The sequence below is a fragment of the Cebidichthys violaceus genome, unplaced genomic scaffold (genome assembly GCF_023349555.1).
Source record: "Cebidichthys violaceus isolate CVI_PGR_0920_01 unplaced genomic scaffold, fCebVio1.0.p SCAF_9, whole genome shotgun sequence".
Classification (NCBI taxonomy): Eukaryota; Metazoa; Chordata; class Actinopteri; order Perciformes; family Stichaeidae; genus Cebidichthys; species Cebidichthys violaceus.
This window is the reverse complement of record NW_027176975.1, coordinates 11,026,980-11,041,877: the sequence shown is the minus strand read 5'-3', so window position 1 is coordinate 11,041,877 and position 14,898 is coordinate 11,026,980. Positions and strand designations below refer to the sequence as shown.

Below are 14,898 nucleotides of genomic sequence, written 5' to 3'. Positions count from 1 at the left end.
GATCCCCTTAAATGCTACACACTGTTCCTTTAAGAGATGTGAATAATTGAATTAATTTATAAAAGCGGCAGCTGTCATAACAAATAATTACTGTATTTGAGTTTAAACTTGACATGAAATTTCATTTAAGTCATCAGCTTAAAAATCGCACTGATAATTGTAAAAATGACAAAGAAGGATTCATTTAATTATAATGTTGTCTTGAAAACCCTTAAGATATTTTTCTATAATTTCTTTAAGGTGGTTATCCAGGGGAGGGTGGACGACTAGCCGAGACTTCTCTGGCTGCCTCGATTCTCATCCCTTTCAATGACGACCCATTTGGTGTATTTGCCATCGCTGACAGCAACTTGGACCAAGAAATAGCTGAAGATGTACTCTCAGAGGATGATATGGCTGATGTCACTTCCTTCACCATCCTCCGACAGCAGGGTACTTTTGGTGATGTGCGGGTTGCCTGGGAGATTGTTTCTGGACGCTTCCCAGAGGGCCTTCCTCTGATGGATGACCTGCTCCTTCTAGCCTCCTTCCCAGACGATGTTGAGCTCAGGCCTCATGCCAGGCGGCACCACTCAGCCACAGACACATGGTTTTTCTCCGGGCTTCCAGGAGCTTACGGGACTATCTCTCCTGAAGATGGGCCTGCTGCTGTTGGAAACTTCACCTTCTCTGCTTGGCTTGTGCCCGAACTGGACACAGACGGCTTCATAGTCTGCAAAGGAACCAGGAATGGGACCCTGTATTATGGAGTGAAGGTCCACACCAATGAGTCTCATGTCACGGTGATGCTGTATTATACAGTGATAGGATCAAACAATTCTCAGGTGGCCCGGGCCACTGCTGAGAAATTTGTGGAGAATAATTCCTGGTTACATGTCATCATTACTGTTGATGATGGGATTATTGAGTTCATCCTGGATGGGATCCCTATTCCCGGAGGACTGAAAAGCATCAAAGGAGAGGGCATCACTGATGGTGAGCTAATTTATCAGATATTTATCAAACATATCAGAGTGGTCAGGTTGTTGAGCATACAGTGTCCATATTATTCCCATTTGTTGCGTTCGGCTTGTGTTTTTAGCTCCTATTTGTCTGCACAGTTTGTCTGTGTTTAGCATATGTTGTCATGATTTTCAAACATGTTAGTTATCTCTGAAAACTCCATATCAAATTATAATGCATTTATATATGAAAAATGTTGCCCATTGGAATTTACACTAATTTCACCAGTTGGAATATGAAGCTGTGATGAGGTTACTCTTTTTAATTCTTGCAGTGTCTAATAATCTTTAACATTTACAATCATAATGTCAAAATGTCAACTAAAGGCCAAAACCTATTCAGGCCAAATGACTGGCCAGCTTCTTTTCTCTTCCTATAAGCCCAGAGTTTTTGTTTACTGCTGTCTCAGCACCATGGTCAGGGTCAAAGAGGAACAAATGCCATGCTCATGGTCCTGTAATGATGTCTATGTCTGAGTTTGGGAATCTGCTTGTTTGTGTGTGTGTGTGTGTGTGTGTGTGTGTGTGTGTGTGTGTGTGTGTGTGTGTGTGTGTGTGTGTGCGCACGTGTGTGTGTGTGTGTGTGTGTGCGTGTGTGTGCGTGTGTGTGTGAGAGGGACTGTCTAGGGGGAGAGGGTTTCAAGCTTCTCTCTCATTGTTCCCATATGAAATGAGAACAAGTCTTAACTTATTACAAACATAATGCAAATACACTCTAACACACACTTATGCACATTCACACACACGCACCCTCCTCTCAGTCACTTCCTCATTGTTCAGGACTACTGGAACTCTGCTATGCTTGAGTGGCCACTTAGCCTCAGCACTGCTGTATATTGTTACTGCTAAAGGGAATCAGTCGGCATCTTCTTTTCTTTCAATGCTCTCTAATTAATGGAGACAATAGTCACAGTCTGTTCTTGCAGAGGGGAAATATTCTGATGGTTCTGTGGCTAACTTCAATCACAGTAGATGTATACATTATCATCAATCATGTCATGTGTTATTGTCTGCTACTGGTAACTCAACCCACAGAGGAATTGTTTTGTGTCAGGGCTTTATACTTGCTCACTGTGGCGGATTTCCTGCATTTGTCCCATTTTGTACAAGTACAGGAAGCGATAGGCACGAGAGGTGTAAGTATATAAATGACTAATGAGAAAGAGCCGGATCAGGGCATTTGGTGGCCTTAATCAAGATTCTGTTTGTGGTCCCAATACACTCCAACATAGCAACCAAATTGTATTCCACCATTAACAATAATATGATTGTATGACCCTTGTTATTGTTATGTAAATCGGCTTATGGGTCAAATAAAGTCTCATTAGTCAGTTAATATCTCACCAGATCTCAAGTCAACTAAAATATTAGGTTACAAAATGTCAGGTGTGAATTAATAAAACAGAAAATTGAAAACTCAATAAAATAATGGAATGTACTAGGGTTATTCTATAAAACAAATGTCTATATGTGGTTTTAAAGCTTGTAAATAATACCAGAGATATAAGATATAACTATGTAACAAACACAGTTATTTTCCAAAAGTGAGAGTTTCAGGATTTAGCAATAATAAAATCTGTATTTTTTCAAACCACAAAAATGGGTACAGCAGCTTTGAAACCTCTATAACTACATTGAAACTTGTTCTTGTTTGACATGTAGATAACATAATACAGGGAATGCATACACAGTTAATTAATTGGAATAATTAGTTATGATATCTCTGGGTGTGCTTGTCAATCTTTGATGGCAGTTTGTGACCAAGCACCACATTCATCTACTGAATTACACCATCATGTCAGTCGTGTCATATCCTGTACATTGTGCTTGAGGCAGTGATAGTGATTTGTATTACTTGTATATCCAACCATTTATACAGCTTGAACATTAATTATTTTTGGACATTTTCTCTATGAAATATAATGTACTGTTTTTTTCTGTGTCTTTTCACTCCAGGACCTGCGTCTGTGTTTATAGGGTCGGATCCAGAGGGCGAACAGCGATACACAGGCCTTCTCCAGGATGTTCGCTTGTACAGCACAAAGCTGAACCGCAGCCACATTCACGAGCTTCACACCCAGCCTGCTAAAACAGACCTGCGTAACATCTCAGGTTACCTACGATACTGGCAGGAAGAGAGGCAGAAGTCGTTTGTGGTGGAGGCCAGGGATGATAATGAAGAGGAGGGAGAGGAGGTTTTCTATCTACAGTTGGTAGCAGTTCACGGTGGAGCACGCCTCCCTTTCCCCAGACCCACTGCTACTTTGCAAGTCATGAAGAGTGACAATGCCAACGGGCTTTTTGGATTCACCGGTGCCTGCATTCCTGATGTAAGTGCACAATATTTAGGTGGTGGAATTTGTTGGACCATTTTTGTTGCATTGAGCGTCTATAAGCACCTCGTGAACACTGCATTTACGACATTTTGTATGTAATGTAAATGTAAACCAGACTGGTTATCAAAGGAATTAATACTCCTTTGAATAAACTACATGACCACTATTACAGTAGCATTCGTTAATGTCATGACTCAGTTTTGTGTATGCATAGAAACACATGTAATGTAAACCGATTGGTTTGTCAGTCCCTGTCCTGCTGCATATTTCATCAGTCTCCATGCATGGCTGCAGGGAGAGCATGCTCTCAATTTTTAGTTGGGTTGGCTCTCATGTTGACCCCTCTCAGGTAGAGTGACAGCTGGTTGGGCTGCAGAAGGTCTGCCAGTCAGGGCATTCCTGTAGAAGTGGATAAGGAGTTCCAGCACTGGAGATGGGAGATCTAGTTCCTCGTTGCCATCAGCACAACAGGTGTCAGGGCCGGGGATGGCATTCCATCAGAACTAGGGGATCTTCTTTATATCCTTGATCCTTGGATAAATAGATGTAGAGGCATGTGGACTATCAGGTGCTTCCCGTCTAAATCAGATTATTACTGTGCTGGAATTATTTACATAGTTTGTAAGACAATGTATTCATTTAAGCATTCAGTATTTGTCATTTTGGCCAGCGGTTCACAATTTTTATTCCGTTGTTTGTCCTTTCAGACCACTGTGGAGGGCTCCACTGTCTCTTGTGTGATTGAGCGTATGCGGGGATCTCTGGACCACGTTTATGTCAACTACAGCGTTACACAATTGGATAGCTCAGACAGTGAGATGCCAGCCCATCAAGATTTTGTTAATACCACTGGAGCTGTGCTTTTCCTGCCTGGACAGCGCTCTGAGGTGTGTATGTGTGTGTGTGTGTGTGTGTGTGTGTGTGTGTGTGTGTGTGTGTGTGTGTGTGTGTGTGTGTGTGTGTGTGTGTGTGTGTGTGTGAGAGAGTGACTCATCAGTTGCACCTGTATTAATGTGATCTTACACGAGCTGGGGAAAACCCCTCTGAGTTTGCACTATTGTTTAGTTAATTAATTTAATATTATTCTATTTTATATATATATTTTGCATAACTCTGTTATTTTTAGAAGCTCTGTTATTTTTATTGCTTTACCTGTATTGTTTCCCTTTGCGGGATGATTAAAGTCACTATCTTTCTATCTATCTCTATCTCTCTATCCAGTGCAGACACTCAGTGGTTACAAACAAGTGTGATGTACCTTGTGTGCACTGTATTTACACATCAACATACTCATTTCAAATAAATACTATATGTCTAGTTTAACAACAGGATTTTACACTCTCATAAATGCAGATGTTTTAGACAACCAGCTCCACCTAGTGGTTTGTTTGTTTGGTAATTCAATCAGTTAACAGGTGTCAGTGAATAATCAAGCTTTTACATTGGCTACTGAAATATAGACTATTTTTTCAAGGGTGCAGTCTGGACTAGGAAATAAAACTAATGTATGCACATTTTTCTGTTAGGTATTGAACCTGTTGGTGTTGGATGATAACCTCCCAGAGCTGGCAGAATCCTTTCAGATTACATTGGTGTCAGCAGAGTCTGGTGATGGAAAGCGTGGCTCCACCCCCACCAGTGGTGCAAGCATTGACCCAAATAACTCTGCTAACACTGTCACTGTCACAGCTAGTGACCACCCCTATGGTATTCACTCACATGCCCAAAAAAACATTATTGTTGTTGTTTCAACATTTCAAGTTTTAGCAATGAGTGTTTATTTGTGTATTTATAAGAATATGTTGTGACAAGTGGCGTAATGGCTCAGCTAAATAAAATTACAATTTTCTCTCTCTCTTTCTCCCTCTCATGTGCATTATTCCTCCCCCACTACCTCTGCCCTCCTACTTCCATCGGACCTCTTCCTTCCTTCTCATTATATTCTCCCCTCTGTCCTCTCTTCTAACTATAACACACAAACACACACCCTTGTCTAATCCAGGCCTACTGCAGTTTCAGCCCATCCGTCCAGGAGAGGGATTGATCCCTCCAGCGGTAGAACCTGCCCACATAGCTGTTAACGAGGAAGATGGACAAGTCCGTCTGCTAGTGGCCAGGGCCCAAGGCCTTTTAGGAAGGGTCATGGTTGGATACAGGACAACCCCATTCACAGCATCCAGCCCTGAAGACTACGAGGTTTGTTTCTACTAAGGTTTTTTTGTCTTACGGGTGCATACACGTCGATGATAGATAAACTAATAAGCAGATGGTGAGATAATACATTTTGCCTGCTTCCCTGGTTACCTCTTTTTCTGTATTCCTCTGGCAGGACTCAGAGGGCATGCTGGACTTTCTTCCAGGGGAGAGGTTAAAGTTCATCACTGTGACCATCATAGACAATCCTGTCCCTGAGCTGGACAAGATTTTTAGAGTGGAGCTCTACAATGCTGATGGAGGAGGTGAGGAATTTGATCCGACTATCATGACGGAACTGTTTTCATTAGTTTGAGTCACATTTTGCTGTATTCAGAGCCTTAGAGATAATTTCCAGAGGTTTTTGCAATGTTTTTTTCATTCTTTACCTATCTTAATTAGAACTGAACCAATCCTGTAATGTGTTTTGTGTGCTGTGCTCCTGTGTGCTTCCCTCTACCCACCTACTTACGTGACTACCTACCTACCTTCCTTCCCATTTCCCCTTCGATCTCTACTCTACTGTACTCCTCCGGTGTGATTCTAACCGTGTGTGACACTTGCTTGATCCTCGTGTGTGGTCCATCAGTGGATCAGTTTCTACGTAGTGAAGGAAGTGGTAGTGGAGAGAGTGACTCTGACTTCCTTCTTCCATCCTATCACCACCATGGTAAGTACACCCCTCCTTCTCTCCCCAAACTGCCTCTTCTTTCCATTCCTTCACCCCCACACCCACATAATTTCTCGCCCCCTAAGCATATGCATATCTCAAAGTCAAGTTCTGTTGGGGATCAAGTGACATGCTGCTGCAGCTGCTGCTACTGACAAGCAATAAAAGTAATAATAATAATAATAAGTACTTTGCCTTTCTTTAATTTTTCCTGGTTGGATAGAATTGTAAAAAAGATTTCAACTCTCCTCTGAAAGCTTAGTCTTGAGTGCATATACAGTACACGCATATATGTGTGTGTGTGTGTGTGTGTGTGTGTGTGTGTGTGTGTGTGTGTGTGTGTGTGTGTGTGTGTGTGTGTGTGTTAATTGTGTGTGGTATTTACATTGTACTGTGACCCCTGTGAAAAGTACCCAAGGAGACAGGATGTGGGAAAAACAAATAGCCTTTCACAGACAGCAGGGGTAAGTGGTTGACATAATAGTAGTCAGAGGCCCCAGTGTTTTACACTAAGATGGGCTACTGTCCCCTATTCTGACATAAACCCCACACACTGTCATTTCAGTCTGATTCTCTTGACCATAACATCACTTTATTTGGTGGTAAGAAGGTGTGTATTATTATTGGGCTATCTTTATTAAAATCACTGGCTTGTTGGATTAAAAGATGATCGTCACAATTACATTCCTTTCCATAGGGTTTTTTTCATCTACTTCATACTGATACTCTTAGAAATGCAACCAGAGTGGCTCACTAAAAAAGCAACACATGGTTATTTTTGGTATTTTGTGTGTAGCCAGCTTGGGAGTTGCGTCCCGCATCACAGTGACCATCGCTGCATCGGATGATGCCCATGGAGTGTTTCAGTTCAGTCCTGAATCCCTGTCTGTTAATGGGACAGAGCCTGAAGATGGACGCAGCTCTGTGGTCCTGCAGGTCAGTGTCATATTAGTGTAAAATTAGGATTTCCCAGAGATACGTGTTTCCTTATATTTGCATGAACAAGTCACATTTTTTAAAACACAGTGTAGGGTTAAGTTTTGTTGTTCATCATCATGCTACGTTTTTTGTTTTTTTTCTCCTAGGTGGATCGGGCCTTTGGTGACCTCTCCAATGTAACTGTGTACTGGGAGGCTGACCCGAGTTCTGAGGGGGAGCTACTCAGCAGGTTTGGGAACATCACCTTTGGTGTAGGTCAGACGTCGGAGAACATCATCATCAATGTGGCCCAGGATGAGATCTCTGAGTTGGACAAGAGTTTCAACGTGTCTTTGGTTAACGTCACCCATGGTCGTCTGGGTGTCCAGACATCTGCTACTCTGACTGTGCTCACCAACGACGATCCTTACGGTGTTTTTGTATTCGCTAACGTAACAAGGTCTGTCCGACTTTCTGAAGCTGACTCAACTGTCTCCCTCACCATCCTGCGACAAAGGGGCCTGATGGGTCAGGTGGGTCCTTTTGTAGAAGGTTTTTAAACTTAATTGGAAGTATAGAATTTATGTAATAAAGCCATCTGTGATTCTGTTTCTTTGGCTTTTGATAAATAAATACCAGAATGACGGATGCTCATATGTAGTCGATGTAATAAATAATATGACATTTTCCATTTTAATATGTCTAGGTGCGAGTAACGTATGGGACACTGAATGAGGCAGATCCGGAACCTTACAGAACCCCTGGGGTGGGCCGAGCAACTGAGGGGCGGGATTTCGTTCCCCTCCTGGATTCTGTTGTGTTCTTGGCCAATCAGAGTGAAGCAAACATCACCCTCCAAGTACTGGATGATGAGGATCCAGAAAGAGATGAGTCGGTGTTTGTGAAGTTGATCAGTGTTCAACTCATTGAAGGAGAGCAGGAGAGGCTCAGTAAGATACTGATACCCCCACAGATTTAGATATAATGATACTTCAATCATACCATACTAAACTGATGAAATATCTTCTTACTCTTCCTTCCAGTTTCTAATTCTCCTTCGCTGGGCCTCAGGGCTGACATTGTTGCCCAGGTGATAGTGGAGGCCAGCGACGATGCTTTTGGAATCCTCCAGCTGTCAGCTTCTGCCGTCAGTGTAGCTGAGCACTACGTTGGGCCCATAATAAATGTTACACGTGTTGGGGGGATTTTCGCCGACGTATCTGTCAAGTTCCGAGCAGTGCCTTTGACCGCCAGAGTCAGTAAGTGTTGGCCATGGAGCATGGATTTAAATATTTCTCTCTGTGATTTTTGTGTGAGCAGGCAGGCCATGTCCATATGCATGTGCATGTGTGTAATCCTATAGGTGAAGACTACAGTGTAGCCTCCACAGATGTGGTCCTCTTAGAGGGGGAGTCCAGTAAATCTGTACCCATCTATGTCATCAATGATGTGGTCCCTGAGCTAGAGGAGACCTTTCTCATCGAGCTGATCAACCAAACCACCGGTGGAGCTCTCCTGGGGGAACTCACGCGTGCCATCATCACCATACTGCCTTCTGATGACCCTTTTGGTGCCTTTGGTTAGTAGACATTATCCAAGATTTGTTCTTTTCATCTTATTTTGACGCTTTCTAAATGTTCTTGATTTTATGTCTACGTAGTCTTCCAAGCCGTTCCAGTTACCATAGAGGAACCAGGGTCCAATTCCATGGAGGTCAAGTTGCCCATAGTCCGTAATGCTGGTACGATTGGCACAGTGGTAGTCCAATGGCAGGCCACTGTCAATGGTAAACTAGCAGTGGGGGACAGCCAACCTACATCTGGAGAGGTTACATTTGCTCCTGGAGAGACCATGAAGATGCTCCGGGTGGAGATTTTAGCTGACGATGTACCTGAAATCACTGAGGCAAGAAGCTGACAGTGGGAAATATGTGACATGATACAGCCTTTGAAGTATTTTCCATAATTTTAGTTGCAATGTTTATTAATCCCATTCTGTCTTTTCTAGATAATTAAAGTGGAGCTTATTGGTGCCAGTAATGGAGGAAGCCTCGGAGTTGATACATCAGTTAATATAATAGTGCCTGACAATGACAATCCCTATGGGACAGTGCACTTTGAACAGACTGTTTACCGCCTTCAGGAGCCACTGGAGGGAGTTTATAGAGCCAATATTACTGTCCGCAGGAGGTACTTTATTATTATGCTTTTCTTCTGTAATAATGGTCTTATTTGAAGTTTTTTATGTACTCTTATGTACTCACCTCTTCCTGTCTGCTGCCTTTTCCCCATCATCCCCATTGCCTTTATTCCAGAGGCGGTCACTTTGGTTGCTTGGAGATCGTGTACAGCACTTCGGAGATGGACATTGTTGGCTTGGCTCAGGCTGATGGCCAGAATCTGCTAATGTACTATGACCTCCCAAAACCAGGTGTTCCATCCACTGCCGCTCTGAGGACAGTTAACATCACTGGGCAGAGAGACCCCTTGGCTGCATGTGCTGCTGCCTGTCTGAGAGAGCGTGCCTGCCAGGCCTTCTCTCTGTCATCAGGGGTGACCTCACCATCCTGCACTTGGGTGTCTTCAGGGGTTGACCAGCTGACCTCTAAATCTCAGGTTATGACATATGTAAAAAACATCACTGCAGCTGCTGTCCTGTTCAGTGCCCAGGCTGTGGCAGGAAGTGATTACACCCCTGTAACAGCTCAAAGGGCCTTCATGGAAGATGGATCAGGGGTCGCCAACCTCACAGTCCCAATCTTGACTGATACATTTCCTGAAATGGATGAGAGCTTCTCCATACAGATCTTAAAGGTAAAACCCCTGTGTTAGCTATGGTTTAATTTGTATTATATGCCTTCTGTTTGAACTTTATAACAAATTTAATGTTTTACCTTATATTGTTTTAAGGTGGAGCTGATAAATCTGACTGTGGCGCAGAAGAACCTGCCCTCGATTGGCCGGCCAGACAAAGCTGTGGTCACTATAGGGATGAATGGAGATGCGTTTGGCGTATTTTTGATATACAGCCTCAGTCCCAACACCACTAATGAGGGGCTCTATCTAGAGGTTCGAGAAGAGCCAATGGTTGTGGTGCCCCTGGTTATAGAGAGGAGAGGAGGGAATCTGGGCACTGTCACTGTAGAGTGGAGGTTTGTTGGAGGAAAGGGCACACCAGATGCTGACTTCACTGGTACTGGAGGAATTCTGGTCTTTGATGGTATGTGGATCACTCACCGATCAGCAATAGTATTTATTTTTATAATTCTCTATTAAGAATTGTTTCAAAGCCAACATCTTCTCAGAATGAATCCTATAAAACAGCATGTCTTTACTTTATCCTCTCTGCATACAGGTGATCTAAAGAAGACAATAGAGATTTTAATCAGAGATGATATTGAGCCAGAGGACAATGAGAGCCTCATGATTGGTCTTGTTAATACGGAGGGAGGAAGTAGGATCCTGCCCAACTCTGACACTGTAACCATTGTGATACTGGCTAACGATAATGTGGCTGGGATAGTAGGATTTCATCCAGCCTCACGCTCTGTCATCACCAGAGAAGGTGGGTAGCTATTTTTGATGATTTCTGAGCACTTTTCGATATTCAGTCTATTCAGTCTGTATATTCAAGCACATTATCACCCACATACTTTACATTCCAAACCCTTTACACTGTCCCTGTCACTAGAGATGTTTGCTAATTATGTATGAGTGCAAACGTAAGGGAATGTACTCATAGTAATGGTAGTATGTAGCAACAGGTGGGTTCTGTGGTTGTCTGTCATTGTCTTAAATTATGTATGCATGAGTGATTGAAGTCTCCCTGAGTAATAGCCATACAATTAGGGGCTGTGAGTTGCCTCCACTGTCATCTACAGCATAAGAAAACAGTTCACATCAGAAGTCCATGAATGTATATATCTTTACAAACCTATATTTTAACATATATTTCATGTTACAGGTGAAAGGCTGTCCTTATTAGTGTTGAGAACAGCTCCAGGTCTGGGTAATGTCACTGTCGATTGGAATGTACAAGGTCCCCTTGTACACCTGACCTTCACCCAAACCTCAGGGACACTTTTTTTTACTGAGGTAAATACTAGATGGAGATCATCGAACATCTTATCAACTTATTTATTGCACAGTATAGCGATGCAGACTTTTGCATGGATCAGTATATTGTTATTGAGCTTAAACGGTACAGCTGTAATTTGCTGTCTCTAGCAGTAATTATGTATTTGGGGGGTGTTTCCTACAGGGAGAACTAAATGACACCATAGTCCTGCAGCTTCTTGATGATACCACACCAGAGAACAAAGATGAATACAAAGTTTCCTTGTCCAACATACAGACGTTTGGTAAGGCATCTGCTCCTTGTATCTTTGTGGTCGATAACAGTGCATGAAACCGCAAAATATCCCTAGTCAGAATTCTTACACAGATTAACATTCCCCTGACTTCCACACAGGTGTTGTGGTGACAGGTCATGCTACCCTGGATGTTCAGGGTAGTGAGGCAGTGCTTACTGTGGACACCAGCGATGAGCCCTACGGGCTGCTGACTCTCGCCCCATCATCCCTTCGGGTGACCACAGAGGAACGGGACAGAACTGTAAACATCTACGTCAATAGAGAGTTTGGAGCCTCAGGTTAGGGGCTAAGTGTCAACACAAAAACTTGTACTAAATGAATGGGTTCCCTTATAATTAGTTAATTCCATTATTTACATTGTAACTGATATCATACCTAAATGTTTGTGTACAGGAGCAGTGAATATCACCTATGAGGTTATAAGAGGTTCTCTACAAGACATGTCCCAGGTGGAGGGTTCTCTCGCTGATCCAGGACAAGACTTCATCTCTGGTACTGGTTCCGTAATCCTTCAGGATGGACAGACTTCTGTCGCCATCCCTGTCATCATACTGGAGGTAAACCTTGGCTTTCTTGCTTTCTGTCATTTGTTCTCCGCAAGCTCTACTTCCGTGATGTGGATTTGTTTGAATCTGGAATTTTAAAGCTTTTATTTTTACATTCTTTTATTAGGACAACATTCCTGAGGTGCAGGAGTTCTTCTTGGTCAACATAACATCAGCAGTACTCATCACAACTCTTGCCACTGTTCCCAAACTAGGTATGGATAAATTTAGCAGCGTAGAGCTGATCTATCGTTACTAAATTTGTTCTATCACCTTTGGTCATCGTAGACAGTTGTGCTATTATAGTGTCAAATAACATCATTTGGTAATTCCTGTCATTGTTTCTTTTTTTATTTATTTAAAAAAAAAATGTATAGGCTGTGTTCATGAAATCTCTCCTCTTCTTTCCTCTTAACAATTTCTCATAATTTTCTCTGGTTGATGAGTAGAAGTTGTATATTGCAAATTGCCAGGTAAAATATACATCCATGTGTTCTCAAGCTTAAAGTGTCATGTAGTTTGATGTACAATACTCCTGTATGGTACATTAAACGACAACATTGTAGTTGACTGTCAAGATGCACCATGGAAAAGCTTGGTAGTTACTGCTACTGCTTTTGCATAATCACAAACCACTGTTTGATTTATGAATGAGTAACTTTAGAAAGTGATGAGTAGACAGAATACTACAGACACAGTTGCAGGCTCCCAGAATACCATCGTACTTCTGCGTGGAGACACACAGTAAACACACGGCCGCTCTTTTGGCAGCAGTCATTATGTGGCTTGGATGGGGAGATTGATGTTTTCTATGATTGAGAAAGCCTGGGGATTTGGTGGGAGCTGAGTAGCACTTTGGGGTGAAGAAAGAGAACGCCAAACTAAACCCATAGCTGGCCTCCCAGTGTCTTGGCCATAAAGTGACTGGGAGCAGACTATTCAGGGGGTCATAAATTGGTCCACCCAAAAGACTTTGCTGATCAGCCTCCCAAGCCACTTACAGGAGATGCTTCTTAGCTGTAATCTTTCGCTCAAATGTGCCATGACGGAAGTTAGATTCTCTACAGTTTCCTCTTGCATATCTTTCTGTTTGTGCTTGTGCTGCAGTTACAGCCCTGAAGTCACAGTAAACAATTTACAGCATTAAGGTCATCATATGTTTTCTTATTGTATGATGTTATGTCCTCAGACACCCAGGGTTTGGTGGCAGAGATTAGCATTGCTGCTAATGATGGAATTAGAGGAGTCATTGAATGGACAAACACTATGTAAGAAATGCACCCACAAATAACACATTTCTTATGTTGAATTGTACATGCTCTAATTGTGTTTCTCATGCAAATATGTTCTGGTTTCCAGGTTTGAAGTGAATGAAACAATAGGAGTACTGACTCTAGTGGCTTACAGGAACAAGGGGACATATGGAAATGTCTCTCTCTTCTTCTATGCTCAGAACCTAGAAGCTCAACAGGGACTGGACTATAACACCAGTGAAACGGTCAGCCATGCTTAGTATTCAAACATTACTCACAAAATCACAGACCCACACATACATACTTACACAGTACATCATATGGTACTAGCAGTAGCATGAATATCCAGGGGGGTCATTTCGCTTTTCATCCAAAAGGACTGGAAGATGATGAGATTTGATGAGAGCCAAAAGGTTTTCAAGTTTCTTAAGCAAGTCCAGTTGCCCCTGATTTGGCCACTCCACTGAGTGACTGAGAGTTGTCACAGACAAGTATCAGCATGAAGTTTTTAAACAAAAAAAAACCCCTTTGTTCACACAGATGCTCCATTTTGTTGATGGCGAAAGGCATAAGTTTGTAGAAGTGCAGATCATCGATGACGCCATTCCAGAGGGAGCTGAGAGATTCCAGCTCATCCTGTCTGAGCCTTCCCCTGGGCTGGAGCTGGGAGCTAATACCACAGGTAGATATGAGGGCAGAATAGAATACAATAGCATTTCTGAAATTCCTGAGTAAAACAACATAAGACAGTGAAACATGCCCTTCCAGTACATATTCAGTTAAAATACACAATGTGAAATTCATGGTCAGAATTTAATGGAGATCTAACAACATGTGAGATAAAAAAAGGTCTTGTATCATCAATTGTTGTACTCCGTTGTTAATGTTCAAGAGATGTTTTTATATTGGATGACACTTGGAAGAATAGCCCAGTTGGGGTCATAGAGAATAAAAAATTCAATAAAGGTAAGAGTAAACAACAAGGTGACCTGGTATACGAAACAACAGACTGAGTGGAGGCCTCTACTCTATCTGTCATTTACATAACATCAGGTTACATTAGAACACTTTGTTGTGTAATATTGCTTATTTGACTGCATTCTTTACAATGGAACAATAAATCATACACAATGATACAAGATTGTGTACTATACCTTTCCTTTGGGTCCTGTCTGTCAAAGAAACTGAAACACCATACAACAAAAAGTGAAAACTGTGTAATATGGTGGTAGAGAATAGAATCTCCAATTTAGTTACTATGATATTATCTTCCTAAACTACATGTTTCTGTTTTCTTATAGCCACCGTGAATATCCTGGCCAGTGATGATGGACATGGTGTCATTTCATTTAACACCAGCGAGCATTTATTATTGAGGGAGCCGACATCTGTGTCTGGGCTGAGTGAGAGTGTGGCAACGCTTTATGTGATTAGGAACCCTGAGAAAGGCACATTTGGTACTGTGACTGTTCAGTTTACCATTACTGATGCCAACGGCAGTCTAGCAGAGGGCGATTTGATGCCAGCACAAGGGTTTGTGGTGCTTGAGGATGGAGACAGATTTAAGGTGAGGGAAAATAGATTTTTTGTGGCTAACAGCATTCACACAC

The 14,898-nt window shown here is 42.3% G+C and overlaps 1 protein-coding gene across 1 annotated transcript in view; it reads left to right on the top strand.

Annotated features, from left to right (window-relative positions):
- adgrv1 (adhesion G protein-coupled receptor V1) overlaps nt 1–14,898 on the top strand; it is a 106,689-nt gene that overhangs the window by 27,074 nt on the left and 64,717 nt on the right. The window contains exons 21-46 of the mRNA XM_068703403.1: nt 241–975; nt 2,958–3,331; nt 4,045–4,224; nt 4,864–5,044; nt 5,340–5,533; nt 5,667–5,796; nt 6,120–6,200; nt 6,997–7,136; nt 7,286–7,651; nt 7,825–8,068; nt 8,162–8,377; nt 8,482–8,697; nt 8,779–9,023; nt 9,126–9,307; nt 9,433–9,931; nt 10,028–10,337; nt 10,473–10,682; nt 11,082–11,212; nt 11,379–11,478; nt 11,589–11,768; nt 11,884–12,047; nt 12,163–12,250; nt 13,225–13,303; nt 13,395–13,533; nt 13,829–13,970; nt 14,590–14,855. Coding sequence (XP_068559504.1) covers nt 241–975; nt 2,958–3,331; nt 4,045–4,224; nt 4,864–5,044; nt 5,340–5,533; nt 5,667–5,796; nt 6,120–6,200; nt 6,997–7,136; nt 7,286–7,651; nt 7,825–8,068; nt 8,162–8,377; nt 8,482–8,697; nt 8,779–9,023; nt 9,126–9,307; nt 9,433–9,931; nt 10,028–10,337; nt 10,473–10,682; nt 11,082–11,212; nt 11,379–11,478; nt 11,589–11,768; nt 11,884–12,047; nt 12,163–12,250; nt 13,225–13,303; nt 13,395–13,533; nt 13,829–13,970; nt 14,590–14,855 — 5,792 coding nt within the window. The remainder of the gene's footprint in view (nt 1–240; nt 976–2,957; nt 3,332–4,044; nt 4,225–4,863; nt 5,045–5,339; nt 5,534–5,666; nt 5,797–6,119; nt 6,201–6,996; nt 7,137–7,285; nt 7,652–7,824; nt 8,069–8,161; nt 8,378–8,481; nt 8,698–8,778; nt 9,024–9,125; nt 9,308–9,432; nt 9,932–10,027; nt 10,338–10,472; nt 10,683–11,081; nt 11,213–11,378; nt 11,479–11,588; nt 11,769–11,883; nt 12,048–12,162; nt 12,251–13,224; nt 13,304–13,394; nt 13,534–13,828; nt 13,971–14,589; nt 14,856–14,898) is intronic.